Source organism: Botryllus schlosseri, chromosome 13 (assembly GCF_051294905.1).
Source record: "Botryllus schlosseri isolate E-star chromosome 13, Bs_hap1, whole genome shotgun sequence".
In the NCBI taxonomy this organism is placed as follows: Eukaryota; Metazoa; Chordata; class Ascidiacea; order Stolidobranchia; family Styelidae; genus Botryllus; species Botryllus schlosseri.
Window position 1 is genome coordinate 10456541 of NC_137248.1, and position 15923 is coordinate 10472463.

The 15923-nt window shown below is 40.9% G+C and overlaps 1 protein-coding gene across 2 annotated transcripts in view; it reads left to right on the forward strand.

Annotated features, from left to right (window-relative positions):
• The first annotated feature begins 596 nt into the window (after positions 1 to 596).
• The window catches only part of LOC145454636 (uncharacterized), a 43662-nt gene continuing 28335 nt past the window's right edge, over positions 597 to 15923 (forward strand). The window contains exons 1-2 of one of the 2 annotated variants that reach the window (XM_080332624.1): positions 597 to 2083; positions 5299 to 5384. In XM_080332624.1, coding sequence (XP_080188750.1) covers positions 2030 to 2083; positions 5299 to 5384 — 140 coding nt within the window. In that variant the 5' untranslated portion in view covers positions 597 to 2029. The remainder of the gene's footprint in view (positions 2084 to 5298; positions 5385 to 15923) is intronic. The other variant, XM_080332625.1, reaches the window with a different exon arrangement.

A 15923-nucleotide genomic window follows, 5' to 3' on the forward strand; every position in this document is an offset into this window, starting at 1 on the left:
GATTTTGAGACGTCGTGTACTAAGATGTACACAGGACACTACAGGACACACAAAATTTTGAACTTTTTTTTCTAGTCATAACCCTAATATACACTGGTGCTTACCATTTACGGTGGTTTGTAGGAAACGTAAAAAGAAAAAAAAGAACACGGGTGATGACTTGATGCCATAATAGATATGTCCGATTAGTATTTTCTGAGAAGCAAGTCAAGGAACTCCGCTCTAAATGACGTAAAACTTACACTTTTCAGTCGCAATTCGGCACATCAATACCAGCACGTTTCAAGGGAGGTAAAGCATTGAGGAATTTAGACGCCCTCAAATTTTCATCCTGGCTACGAACATAGCATCTAATTAACTTTCAAGTTGACGATATAGCTATAAATGTACGTACATCAGTGTATATGTATACGCGGTTTAATATTATACATACAATAAAACATGCATGAACACTGAACAGAACATATTGAACTCTCGAGCACATTCATATCATTGAATAAATGAATATACTACTCATCACGGTTGATTAATCATGCGTTCAAGGATTTGATATCCATGTAAACAGCTTGGGTTGAAGTCGAAAGTAGCGAGATGTGATGTTGTGTTGCAAGTTACCCGTGGTGGTGGGTATAATATAGTCGAAACTTACCGGAATATTGAGTTATAACTTATAATCATGTCGACGTATTTGCTGGAATTAACCTTGTCTTAGTACTATAGATGTTTTCTTACTCTTAAATGTACTGTTAATGACTTACCTAACGGTAATACTGGTTCATTCATGACATGGCAAATTAATATAGTGGTAATTCGTAACATAGTGTGTTGACATCGTCTTATAAGATATGCCGTGATTTTTATTAATGAGACGTATGATAATGCGAAGCTATAATGGATTCCGTATTATTCTGACTGATTTGTTTTTAAAAATTGCCTGGATAAATGAATGAGAGTCTTGTGTGTGTACTCATGAAGCACGATTTCTAAATGCTTGAACTGCAATTTAATATTTCTACTCCATTCTTAAGAAGTACTGTCAAAATATACATGAAAGTATATGCCTCTGTCCGAAATGTTTACTACAAATTTCATCATTTGCATTAATTATGCAGAACAGACCAGTGACACATCTCGATTTTCAATATAATCGATGCATATCTACTAGTTTGCTTGCTGTTAACAATTGTGGGTCCTGCATTCGGATCTTGAAAAAATTATACTGTTTTGATACCCAAATTGACCTTATTCAATCAATAAATTTGATCATAACATATAATTTGAAGTTTTAGAAATTATGACATCCTCTTGCCAGTCATAAACTGACACAGACCATGAATAGTTAAGAGAGAGAGAGCAGATTTATTTTCGCCTGCATCATTGAGATGCTTTGATGATGGAGATGAGATACGACCTTCCAGCAAGGTCTAGTACCACCACCATTTTTTCTCCTCCATGCTACCCGTGGATGCTGAGCACCTAGCGAGATAGCCACGAATACCAGTTTTCAAGTCTTTGGTCTGACCCGGTTGGGGATTGAACCCACGACCTACCGATCAAGAAGCCGGACACATCATCATTACGCTATCTTGCGTTGATTGTTGATCGGTTTTGGTGATGTCACCGGCAGTATACATTCTTCACCTTCTTATAGCCTACATAGTTGATGCCATTGAACTTGACTGAATTCTGATACCCGAATATATCCATCTGGATTATATGATCTATGATATGAGTTTTTTTAGTGTTGCATCTGTTGTTTTCTGCTTCAGAATGATATTATCTAAGTAGTCTGAATTTGTTTTGATTGCTTATTTGACAGTTCCTTCATACAGAATAATATATTCCAATCGAGTGAAACAAATAACAATAATAATATGCTTTTGATTATTTGATAGCTGTCTTTTCTGTGTGCTTTGAATTCTAACTGTGAGCCATAAACTTGATTTTGTTTCTGTGTGGTTTTCAGTCGTTTCCTTGCATGCCCTGACCTCTTCTAGGCCTTCCGATAAACAACTATTCTCGTTGCTCCATGTTCTCTTCCGCTGACAGTAGATCGCAGAAGCCTGTAAAGCAACAGACGGCTGTAAGTGTTTTCTTTACGCATGTTGGCATGCTGCCTTGCTGGGTAGTGATTTCTAGTTTAACGTTTTTAACATTTCCGCTCCGCAGCAATCGAAAATGATTATTCTAGGGTATTTTGTGTTGGGCTAAACATTTGAGAATGGATGTGCACCAGTTTTAATCTGAAGTCGCTATGAAAATCGTATCAAGCAGAAATTTACGACCGGCAAAATGCAAAAGCCTTGCTTGGCAAAAATTCACGATATGTAGCCGTTAGAATTTCTAATTCATATTCAATCTAGATTTAAGTTACATATGTGTTTAGGGAACAGTGCTCATTGCGATCCGATATTTTTACTTCTCTCAAGTGTGTTATCGGGGAATATGATATTGAGTTTATAATATTATGACAGCATATTTTACAGTCAACAGAAATGGGACTGGACCAGTTGAACGAATAAAAAAAAAACAACATACATTCGATTACCATGCAATTTTGATTCGAACATAGCTACGAACAGTCCTCCTAATGACATGTAAAATAAGATAAATTATGGGTCTTCTATTCAGATTACCAACAAAAATTAGGGCTAGTCGTATTGTTAAGAGGATTAACCCAATAATCTGTATGTATCATATCTTTGGAACTTTGAATAAATGAAGGTTATGTGGGACATGTGCATGGTAACCCCCATCTGCCATGTAGGTCCAATTCGCTGGATGTTCAAGATTGATCAATCAAATTCATGTACTGAATTTGCCTGGTAGCATGAATTATTATCTAAGTCTATTATCTTTGTAGGTAGGATCTATGTCGAATGCACAGCCATTCTCCCAATAAGAAGCATTTTTGTTGAATTCTTCAAATTGCTGTTTGTTTTGAGTTCGCTCACAGTAGTGATTAACTGTAACATTTAGTTATTTTCATGTTTACTGTCGTAATGAGAAGTGAACGCTGCCGTTTTGAAACCAAAGCAATACCGCAATTGGTGTTCCGACTAATACCATTAACATCGGTATCGGTTAAACGGACTGTGACTTTACTGCGATATTCCGTAGCGCTGGTAGATATTTATGCCGTAGATCGTTTGTCCACATTACACTTTAACATGAACGTATTAACTGAGCATTTATGCTGAATACACGTGGAGCTTTCGACAATTATACATCATCTCCGTGATTCGGGCATCATTTGCGTTCGCGCCGTGATGTGGGACGCAGTAACGCAACCCGCCTATGGTATCTGCGCTTTGCAGTCATAATAAATCAATTTGCGCAGCGCCTTCTAACGGAATTACATCTGGAACTTCGATAATTATTCGATAACCCGAGGTCACATTTCGAAAGAGTTGCATGTCTGTTAATTACATAGGAAAACAAACATCCACAAATTAGGAAAATTATATCGTAACGTCACTTGTGTGGAATACGTCGGTTTGAATAACGTAATAAGCAGTGTGATAATGAGTGACAGGTTCCTTGTGCCGTCCCGTGTGCGAGTGAACGGTGTGAATGTCATGATCGCAAACGGCAAATATATGCAGTAAATCTTCTCGTACATAGGACACCGCTAGCGTGTAGAAGAAATTGTGAAAAATTATTGTTTCCGAATGACGCCGAGGCTTGATATTTGTAAAATTTAACATCCGCACCCATCGCTTCGCATTGGGAGTATGACATGCTCTTTTAGCTGCGGCAGGTGTCTTGATTATCGTAATCACTCGCGAAATTGGGGCACATTTCAACAATTGGAATATTCTCACTAACAAAGAGAACTGGATGGTATATATTTCTAAATTGCAAGTTTCAAAATCAGCTATGTCTGGTAGAGACAACCCCCAGGTCATGCAGGAAACGTACGGAAATATCACGGTTCAGAATAGATCGTCCGATGACGTAAGATTGGGGCTATTAGGAATTTAACATTGAGACCGCCAAGCAACCTATGATACAAGGTGATATCAGATTATTTCCCATTCCTTCTTTCGGGGCACCGCTCATTATTGTCGACTTTTGGAACGTTAAGTACGCGTGACTATCGCTAATTTCCAGCGACTCACGGATAACGACATGGCTTTTATCAACGTCTTTAAATAGTTACCCACTAGAATAGTTATTTTTTGTCACGCTCTGTTCCGTCGTGAAAATGAGGCGACGGGCTTGACATTAAAGTCCGGGACGCATTGAGAACATAATCTCATCACGGAAATGACGTCAAAAACAGAATGATACTACGTTGTGTGATTTCCGAGATCAAAATTTGCGATGGTGCCATACCCACTAGGCACTATGACGATTTTCAGTGCAGTTGGGTAGTGCGCAGATGCATATCCACATCCACTTATCCAGTTGAAATGACAGAAATTTTGATGGCGTTGTATCGTTACAATGTCCTGTACCGTTGAGTGCTCATGAGAAGGGGTGGCGGTGCTGGCGTCACTAAGTATTGCGGGCAGAATATTGGGCGCTTCTTCGATATACGCCCCAGATCGAAACAGTGTTTCACATGTAACCAGCAAGTGCTTCCCATGGACACGATGAAATTTTATAAACGTCAAAATAAATTGTTTTTTGCCTGTGGAGAGACGGATATTATGGTTGGATGTGGTCTAAGTTGGGGTTGGGTATATCAGGGTTGGGGGTAGGTGTATATTAGGGTTGTGTTAGGGTATTCCAGGTTTAGAGCTGGGGAGGGGGGATATTAGGGTTGGAGGCGGGTTAGGGTCAAAGTTGGTGTTGGTGTATCCCAAGATTAGGGTTGGGTGAGTGTGGAATATCGTGTCCCGCACTCCAAACCTATTCTTGCGTTACCCTAACCCTAACACAGCTCTAACCCTAACCCAACCCTAACTCTAAACCCATCCCCTAACCCTAATATCCCCCTCTCATCCAACCCTAATATCCCCATTTCCCAACCCTAATATACATCATTCCTCGAACCCTAATATCCCCCTCTCCAACTCTAATATCCCCTCTACTCAACCCTAAAATCCTCCCTCCCCAGTCCTAATATCCCCCTCTCCTCCAACCATAACATCCCCCTTCCACAACAAAGGCAAAAAACAATTTATTTTGACGTTTATAAATTTTATTGTGTTCATGTGAAACATTTGTTGGTGTCATGGGGAGCACTGTTTCGATCTGGGGCGTATATCGAAGAAGCGCCGAATATTGTCGAAGACGTATTACAAAAACAATTTCAAGATAATAATCGTCTCGCCTATTTTATCTACGCAGCTGCAAGCACTTGTTCAGTGTATTATGGGAAGAGCTTGCATGCGATGCCACGACTCCTGTCCGGGATTTGCGCTTCATGCTTGGAGGTAAGTTTCTCAATACCTCTACAGAACGTAGCGCGAAAAATAGATTTATGACATTGCAATAGCAATGATAATACATTGAATTCCGCAGCAAGGACGGTCGCGGTGTGTACAACAATCAAACGGAAGTCCATATTTTATTTCCACTGATGCAACACAAAAAATAACGCTGAACAAGGGTATCGGGGCTTTCCGTTTAATCAATGTAGTGTGACGTAACATGTGATAGGGTGAATCTCAAGTTCTGATTCGTCGGAACTGAATCCATTAGGCACCCGTGCACCAGATATGATTGGATTAAATGTATTCAAATCTGAATCCTGTCTATTTTCAAATTAAATACACCTCCAGATTTTATACCGATTTATATTTATTACTAAAATGAATTCTAATGCCGCGTGAATATTGAAAATTACTAAAGCTTTCCAAATCCGAATTCTGCTTGAGAAAATCGAAAATACAAATCCTGTAAAATTCGTTCATAAAATCAAATCAAATTCATGTTGAATTGCCAATCTCTGCGGTCCACCAAGACTTCCAAATGTCGATATGTTGCTCAAAAGTCGAACTTCGTGCGTGGGTTACTTATGTTTATACTACGGCTTAACGATACTGCTATCATCTGGTTAATGGTAGCAATAACAGCGCTCATAGATGACTCATTTAATGCGGTTTGCTATAAATTTTTCAAACAACAAGTTATTTTACACCAACAACGAATCTTTGTCGGATATCGGCATCATTCCCCAAAACTATCCCATTACTTAACGGCCCCATGACGCTTACGCGGCGCGGCACACAGTCGTGTTTTTAAAAGTTCGAAGTTCACAGTTCATGTCCTTTCAAAAATTCCCACAAGGATTAGTAATATAGATGGAATTAACGGATAAGATTCATTAATAATATATAACTGCTTTCAATTCGAGATTATATTCGAGGAATTTTTGATTGGCTTTCCTTCTAAGCGTCTGCGATTGTTTGATTCCAAAACCGGACGACACGGCAACTAATTCTGTTTCGTGTTGTCATAATAAGCGCGCTGGTTCTTTTTTCTCGCGATGAATCAAAACGCTTTCATAACTTGCGAAATTTTGTTTCGGAGCAATACAAGCGTTCGCATTGCGACTGTCATCCGCGCAACACTGCAGCTTCAGCTGTTTTAGTTGTTGACGAAAAATATCCCGTTCACAGTTTACGCTGGAAGGTTAAAAGTAGTTCGGTCGTATCCTTTTTTATGTACCGTTTATTTAGTGTCCGCACCGTGCCTTTTTCTCCGGGCTTGTCAAACTTGTCAATATTTCGCGATTCCTACACCTTGGGCTTTCATATCATTCCAGAAATTCCAGCACCTTGTCACAATCCACACCGGTTGAGATACGCCGTTGACCTGTTTGAACTTTCCAAAGGGCGTGACACTATCGTTAGTCACACACGATTTGGAACTGAGCTTGAACTTGGAGTATGTTTATAGGATCGCTTAATGATTCTAAAACAATTGCTTCCGTCGGATGCTGTTTACGCAGCAGGAAGATATAATAGGCGATGTGTGTTTGGAGTGTGCACGCTCCTAATATGCTCAATACACCTTCCTGTTGGTGTCGCGGATGTAATCAGTCCTGACCCCGTCGGAATCTACTGCGAGATGAGATAGTATCTTTGCTGCCAGTTAGCGTGAATTTACCGTTGGGACTTGGTGATGTCGCCGGCTACGATTGCGAATACCGTGCATGGCGATCGTTTGGCCGGCCAGGTGCTGTAATGCATTCATCCGATTTTGAACCGCTTGGAAATATAATTACGTTAGCGTTATTGCGGAACGAGAATTTCTGACGCGATTCCACTCCCCTAGTGGCAAGATAGCGTAGTGGTATAACCCTCAGCTGCAACATCAATGGGTTGCGGGCTCGAGTCCGACCGAGGTCGACTCCAGAATTCATACCTAAGTGTTGGAGGTTTATCTAGGCTCCTCCTCGCCATCTCATCCGTGTATGCGGTGTCTTGTAAAAGCCTAGAAGTGGGCCGTGCTACAAGTCGACAGCTACGGAATAAAAATGAAGAAAATTGGCTTGGTGTAAATGACCATAGTAGTAGACAAGCACCATGAATACCGCAAACAACAACGACCACAACAACAACACTCTCCTATTACCGATAGCTCATACTTGGCAGCGTGGGCCAACCCATATTCAGAGGTATTCACTGGTTAGTAACTAAGTTCTTCTAGACTTTTTCGAATCACTCAACAGGGTTTTGCATTCTTGCATTACCTATACTCTAGTAATTTTGTTTTGAAATTACTTCCACTTTTACTTCATTTTTTTTGGAAAAACTGCTTCCTTTTTGCACTTTTTACTTTGTAAAGTAGAAAGTAGTTTTGGGCTATGTTTGCATCAACTGTATGAGTTAAATTGCTGTAACAACTGGGCGAAGCAGCTATGTATCACGGCAAGAGATTATAGTTTTGAAAATTACACCGATATGTAGTGTCATTTGTCATATTGCGTTAGTCCGATGATGCACCAGAAAGCGACACCCCGTTGGATTATCTTGAAATAATATTATCAAGTATTTTTGCATCATTCTCGACACCTGCGTTGTCGTGGCGATCATATCATTTCATTCCACGCCGGCTTCCAACTCAGAATAATCTTCGAATGTTGTGATGCTACGATCGCATTAAGGGAATATCTCAAGTCATTATTACTTCAATACGGAAGAATTCGGGTAATTTCCGTTGAACTGTGTCCAATCCACCTACGAAACTGTATATATTTTTCTTCATTTTAACGATACTACTGTTGATATCCGGTGTTTACTCTTATCCACTTTTCCCCACAGCGCACTGTTTGTTGTAACAGGTGTCCGAAACAATACGGTGAAGTGGTGCTTGGCAAAACCTCTCGGTTCTGTCAGGCTACATCTTGTTTGTGGGGTGGTTTACTTTTCGTTTGCTAGTGGCGAATCGCATTTTTATAAGCTACGGCCATAGGCATATTTGTTTTATGGGTATTAAACCAACGGGATTCAATGTAATAATAAGGAAAATTATAACCCCATACCCATGATCACCAATTGACGAACAAATGTATGTTATTACTTCTTTACAATTTTACAAATGAACAAAATATACGCATGAAGATAAAATTGGAATCATCTATGTTGTCGCACGGTTCGAACCGTGTATTTCGAATAAAACCAGGGCTTTCGAATATCGAATAATAATTGTATATATATGTCATGTATCCCGGGTGCATTGCATTATCTCATTCTGGGATATTAATACATTATTATCAAGTAGTTGTATATAGCACAGCCATCCGGACCCCGAAGCATCAATAACCTACAGTCCCGTAATTCCGTCGTCATTTTATTGGAAACGATGCGGAGCCTAAAAGGTATATTGCACATATGCTCATCTTGCGGGTCTGCATTGTATATAATTTGTCAGGCTTTATCCAGTTTGAATATTGTAGTATCGATAGTCCTGTCCAAGCACAGTCTTATCCAGACTTATCCTGGCTCAACCAAAGTACACATCTGGAAGCATTACATGGGCAATCCCGTGGTCAGCGCGGCTGAAAGTTGATACATTAATTTAATCATTCTGACGTATGGAGTTTTATGCGGGTTGGGTATCCGTCTTATTTTACCGCTAATCCGGTGTACCCGGTATCGCCTTCATATATTCCGGGTATCATTAATATCACTCTGTGCCGTGGGAGCAAACGTTCCTTTGCCGTTGAAAATTCGTAATTTTCGTCTGGCGACAGGCTTAAAATGGTTTCACAATGCTCAGATTGCTCACTCAGTAATGATGTGAATCGGAAATTGATTTAGGACCAAGTCGTTGGTTCCAAAATTGGCGTAGATTTTCGTCCCTCATTCGAATGTTCGTCATGTCTCTATGTGGCTTTCTTAGTCGTATAATATATGTAATATATCACAAATTCCGCTGAGGCGGAAGTCTCAACATAGCAGTAACGGAGCTGTTGCTGTCCCGTCGGAGATTTCTTTCGATTCTGGGCAAGGTTATAAAATCGCATATCCGCAATTGCATCTTTTAGTTTCATTTGATGGTAATATTCCGAAACGTTTGCGGCAGATTTCAGTCCGATTAACCAGAAGATGAGATATAGTGATAGCACCCACGCGCAACTCCTCATACTAGTCTTTGTTTTCCAATGTGGGCGATATTGCCTCTGGAGGCAATTTTCAGAGAAAGGGGGTGAAGATGTTAGAACATCAATTATATTTCATTAACTGTTTGGTCTCTTGTTAAGTGAGATTTATATAATCGATGGATGTTGATGAAAAGCGTCTCAGTACCGTATACTTGACTCATTTCTGCCCGCGAAAGGGGGGAATGATCAAACCGGGCAAATATGCTTCACATTACACCAATTGAACTTCTCTCAACCTCACTGCAACCCGCAACTGAAGTCCATTCAAAAACTACTTTTCACTGGACAATATTAATATATTCAAATTGGAAGTAGAAGTACTATATAAACAAAGCTACATCAGTAAGGGAATTGAGTAGATGAACCTCAAGCTTTTAGGGGATCATTGAGATATATATGTGCAGCTTGATAAGATGGAGACGACTCAAAAAATTTTGGGAACCAATGTGCTAGGTGATGGGATTTTGATGACAAAAGGTTCCCGAAAATATCGGCGTGAAATTTCAATTACAGCAATCACATTGGCATCGCCGACTACGGTTTCTACCGAAACCTTGCCCGGTAATGCTCGTTTTAGCTATATGCAGTCAATTTTCACATAGTCTCACCTCTTCCCGAGGAGAATATCAGAACACCGCGGTGCTATATGCGCATGCGCATTCCGGTCGTTTTTCTAAGCCTACACTGTGCAAGTATACATATGGCCGCCATGACGAGCCATCGATCCACTAAACGAGCAATTTACGTCACCTCGATCTGTTGATTTTCGTGACCATGAAGCCATACCGGCGGAATCGCTTTTGATATAATTCCTAATGGAAACAGTATAGTGCTAAGGCTTGGCTTCGTGTGTTTGAAAGATGTATACATTCCATCTCATCAAATACACCGTGTAATCGTTGTAACATATTGCTACAATCCGTTAAACGATTTACGTCATCTGTCACACAAAATCTCGAATTCGATTTAGCTCTACAAGGTCACTACAAGGCCTGAACAGATCGTGAGGAATCGTGTCATTGATTTTGTGATTTGTGACTTAAAATTGCGCGGCCTTGTTTGTTTATGTTTGTAGCGTGGCCATGTCCAACCATTCACGGCGGATTATTGTTGAAGTATATCGCAAGATCGGTTGGAATTCATTATGTCGGATTACGCGGCCGTATTTACCATTAGCGGGCGGTTTCTGGTGTTGAATACGTTTGGCCTTTTACGTGTTCATTGTTTTACGAGGTCTTGCGTGGTGTGCGGAACGAATTTTTCACCGCGAAGATGAATGAATTTGAGAGATCTAACCCTGTTTGAAAGATAATTATCGACCCGAACCGTGATTGGATAAGAGTTGATAGAGTTATGTCACGTATAGTTTGATTGTATCGAATATTGATGATGTGTATTTTCGTCAACGCGACCTTGAATCGCTCCCGCCCGCCGCATACACTGTAAATCTAAATAGTAGAATTTTTAATCGTATAAGGTGGTTCTCGTTTTACACCATATATGGTGGGATGCTACTCTACCTTCGAATGTGATGAAAGTGCTTTCCATTCTAAGCTATCAGCCACAGCTGCCACATTCCGTCGCGTTATGTAATACTGGAAAATGCGAATCCACAAACATACTATTCAATGTATTTTATACGCCTTATAGACCAGCACACGAATAAGCTGCGCCAGCTTGGACGGAATCAGTTAACCATCACCCACACGTCTCGCAGTCCGCTGATTGCGTCGCACACGGCGACAGCGCCACCTTGCACGGAAGCCAGATATATGTAGTATATAGCTTGACGGACTGTGTGTAGCCGAACTTAAGATGTCATCCCGCATAAAAAGTCGCAAGCCCGAACCCGTCCCGACCCGACTTCCACCTCTGCGGATAACAATTGATCAAAAACACGCCCCTGGATTTAATCACTTGCGTGGCACTGCACTGTAAACGAAAAACATACTTCGCCGACTGGTGAAAATTGTCTTACCGGTACTTACCATTCCACTGGGTGAAATCTTGTCAAATACGCTAACACTTATGGAGATCCTAGGAGTGTAGTGAACTATGTTTTCACCTAACACCCAAGAAAGCGCAAAAAAGTGTTGCACGTGAACAGAACCCAACTACACCCACCCCTTCGATATATCTCCATATGTATTGGTGTATTTGACTGGTTTCACTCATTGGCATGCGTTTGAATGCAAATCTTGCTACCCGAAAGTGCAAATGGCCCGATTTACACCTTACCCTGGTGGAAATTTAGTAAATGCACGTATCTTCCCCATGTATTTATAGTGCTGCCCTGGCGCAGTCAAGAGGATCTAGAGACGTTCCAGCACTCCCTAGACTTAGCATTCAAACATCGTGGCTTCGTCGATCTTATATACGTCACAGTCGATTGGTGACGTCACGACGCATCGTATTTCCAACTGCCCCTTCCAGATTTCTATTCCGATCACGTTGAGCACCGCGCGACGTAAATAAGTTGAAATTGGTATCTTAAGGATTAATTGGAAAATATCGAGGATGAGCATTAAATAGTATCCCATGCATACACGCACGTGAAATCACATTCAATTTCTGCAACGTATAAGATCTTGTGTCCGAACAAAGTAAATTTACACAGCCTTTGACAATGGTTTATGTTTATGGTATTAGGATTGCCATTGAAAATACATATTCTTTACTAGAAATTTGAAAATCAAATTGGCATTGCCACCTGACGGTTGTTTGCTTGCACTCCGTTAACAGCTACCGCGGGGTTTCAATATGGTGCCTAGGGAACGATCGAATTTCACATGATCCCAAGTTTTGTTGCTTGGAGTGCGTGGATGGGCGATGCAGCTGTGTGGATTTCATCGCATTCCATTACTCATTTTAATATATTTCAATTATACAGTGCCGTGCCAACAATGTAACACAAGTCATTTCAATCATACTTGATATATTGTCTAGCGACAGTCACGTATGTATCTTCACTGTTGGTTTTCGTGACTAAAACGGGCGGTAGTGGTATGGTAGGCTAACGGGGAGTGTAGGTATACATAGGCCGTGACCCTTTACAAAACTAATCCCTGGTATAGTCCGAGGTATTTTAGAAGCTATCGTTGAGCATTCTGCCATCGTATCAGTTGATAATTAGATGTGCAAAGCGTATATGAAGCAGAGATATACAGTGTATTTTTCTCATTGTGAGGAGTGGGAATATGTTGTACGCCAGCCCCCTTATTGACTTTTCGTCTGGGTTAAGAATAGGAAGTTGGTCTTCAATAGCAGACGGTAATACATGGTGTCTTCCGCCGCAAACAAAGTCATACCGCCAATCGAGCATATGTAAAGTGTCTGTAAATTCGGCTGAGGTTTAGGCATCGCTGTTGTACATCATTAGCATATGTCTGACAGCCTGTCCGTACTCATAGCATTGAACCGCGTATTGTCCTGGTGGGAATTGGCTGTGTTCGCTATGTGCTATGCGAACAGATGCCTGTGGCTCACTCTCATTTCTGCAATCGGCGACAGGAACTCGGTCGGGAATTTATGCGAAGTCTTGTCTTTACGGGTTTAATTTCGGGACACTGTTTGTGGTTATATCCTGCGCTGCGATTAAGCAGACGATAAATCACGATTTTCTGTTTCTATTACGCCCGCACGCATTTGTAATGGAACGCTGTGATAAACCTGCGTAAAAATCTTGAACGCCGAATTAAACGTGTTCTCGGTCTTGATTTATTCCAACAGTAGGTTATGTAACCGCAAAATTGAATATGTATGTAAAAGGTAGAAAAACTTCGGGTGAACAATGAAGAATATGGACGGCTTGTTGAAGTTAGTACTGTTATCATCGAGCGTCAGAATAATTTACCGTAAATGCAGGTAATAACCCGATATAAGTAAACCTTTATCGAGTGGTCCTGTAGAGGGGCACCCCGATCTGTCGGTGTACGTTCCTCGTCTGCAGTGGCTTAAACACAGCTACACAGATAATAAAAGAAAATCATTTACCAGGAAATAACATAAAATGAATTGGAATAATATATTGGCATTCTGTACTGAGCAGAAGCAATGTTCATTGCCTTATCCTGTCGTTTGTAACTCATGTAACTAGATCTCATATCAATTCCGATTTAAATCTGGATCATCGAATTTTGATCCGAATTGCAGTAGTATCCGGCAGATGTCTATTTGGACGGGACAAATGAGCTATTTATATGAACGACTTCAAGACGCCCATACGTAAATTTCAGGTGAAGAAAATGAGCGAGAGTTGATCGGAAATTTCTAAATTTCGCCTGTCCCATTTGCTGCAATGTCACCAAGAATCGCGGTGAAAAATATTTTCTGCGCTATAGACATCGATGAGTAATTTAATTTTGCTGTATTGGGATTGTATTATTTGATTTTCGTTCTGGCGGAATGATATTGAAATCTCAGTTCTCCAGGGTCCTAAAACTTGGTAAACTTCCAGGCTGGAGTTGGACATCTGCGCACGCCACCTGAGCAATCGATGTCAAGTGAATGCCAAACACTGGACAGTAATATTTTCGTCGTTCCGAAACATCGTTTGCGTCCGGGTCATGTGTAATTGTGTATTTCGAACTGCGTTTTCATTAACTTGCTTTATAAAGTTCACAAACAATGAAAATAACTTGATATCGATAGACAACGGCATGCGGTGCGTTTACAAAGAAATTGATGTCACGATTAATAGTAGTGCGTCAACTTATTGACGTCATTTCAGGCGAATATTTCGAAAAAATTACGGATATGTTCTACGAAAACGCAACTTTTCTTGTATTGCCATCGACAAAGCGGAATGATAGAAACTTAAATTTTGCCGATTTTGATTAATGGTCGATGCAATTTGTACCGTCTTGCGCGGTAGCGCAGGCATTGATAATGAGGCCCGAGCGTAAATTCTTCAGAGTCGTGACCTTTGCCTCAAGATCAAAACGTGTGTCGTTAGCGAAGTTTGCGCTAGCGGGTACGATGGTGCGACTTCCCGCTGATTTACCAGACAACTGTTCATCTGCTCACACAAAGTGCCTGACAAATCGCGGAGGAATGGTAGTTTTCCCAACAGATTTAATTGAAGCCATCCTTTGTGTATACCCGCCCGCCAAGTGTTTCATAGGAAGGCTTGCGTTTCTTTTGATTGTAATTAGGCGTAGTGGATCATCACTCCCAATACCTTTTGACATCGTTTAGCAAACAGATAAACCACTATTTGCTATGGCTTTTCTCTTTGATAGCTCGTCCCCGTTTTCGGACGTGAAAATTTGGGTTTTTATTCCCTGTTTGACCAAGGATCTTGCCTTAGTACCAATCGCTTTGAAATAGCCGTGTTTGCTTTCTTCTGGCGGCCCGTACACGACTAACAAACGAGCACTTCCCGCGGTAAGAACACTGGAGTCAGATTAGCTGAATATTTGGATAACAAATTTGCGCCATTTGACGTTATCCTTTTGCAATTAACTCCGGAACATCGTGAACCAATCAAATCCAGCCCGAGTCTTGGTCACAATGCTCAGTCAGCCATTGTATGTGACTATAGACAATGAAGTCTTGACACGGTCGTTCCAGTTGTGCATGATGCCGGCTGTTGCAGATGCGAGCGTTAAAGGGTCAAAGCATTAGGAACGCTGTTAGTATGTGTAGAAAATGAAGGAGCTGGATTCTGTCCAACTGTCCGCTGTGGGATGGCACAATATGATAGCAGGAAGAGCAGATGCGAATTGAAAAGAATACTTTTTGTTATTCGCGAGTTCTTGTTACGTACTTGTATCGCACTTTCGTCTGCTCATTGAGGGCATTGTAGGGGATTTGAAACCGTTCAAGAGCGGGATAAATGATGGGATTTGTAGCTACAGAGTGACTGGTTTCATACACCGCCGACAGTGGAAATAGAAATATACCATATAAAGCGCTGCTCTGATTAGGCTGTTATTTCCGTATTCCCGCGTATAGCGCGTCAGGAATACCATCAAATCCTGATATAAGTCACCCAGTTCAGATGCTCCTCGCCAGGTTTTCGTTTTATGAATGAGTGTCACTTCAAGATCCACGACACTGTGTTATTCAACTAAGTGCTGGCTTATAGTAGGCGCTCGTGTATTACTTCACTGACGACCTCTAATTTCTGGCGTTTCTCCCGAGTCATTGCCATTTAATGTGTCGTAGGCCTACTGATGAAGTTACAGCTTTTAACAACAATATATTATGTAAGTTCTGTAATCGCCCGTGGTATGCTTGCTCCAATATTTTGTTCGCGCCGATCTTTTCGTAATCAAGTCTTGTAATATTATATTACTCTTGTTTCCTAAATTACGGAAGTCATAATTCCCTAAACGCAAATTGCGCCATATATGATCCG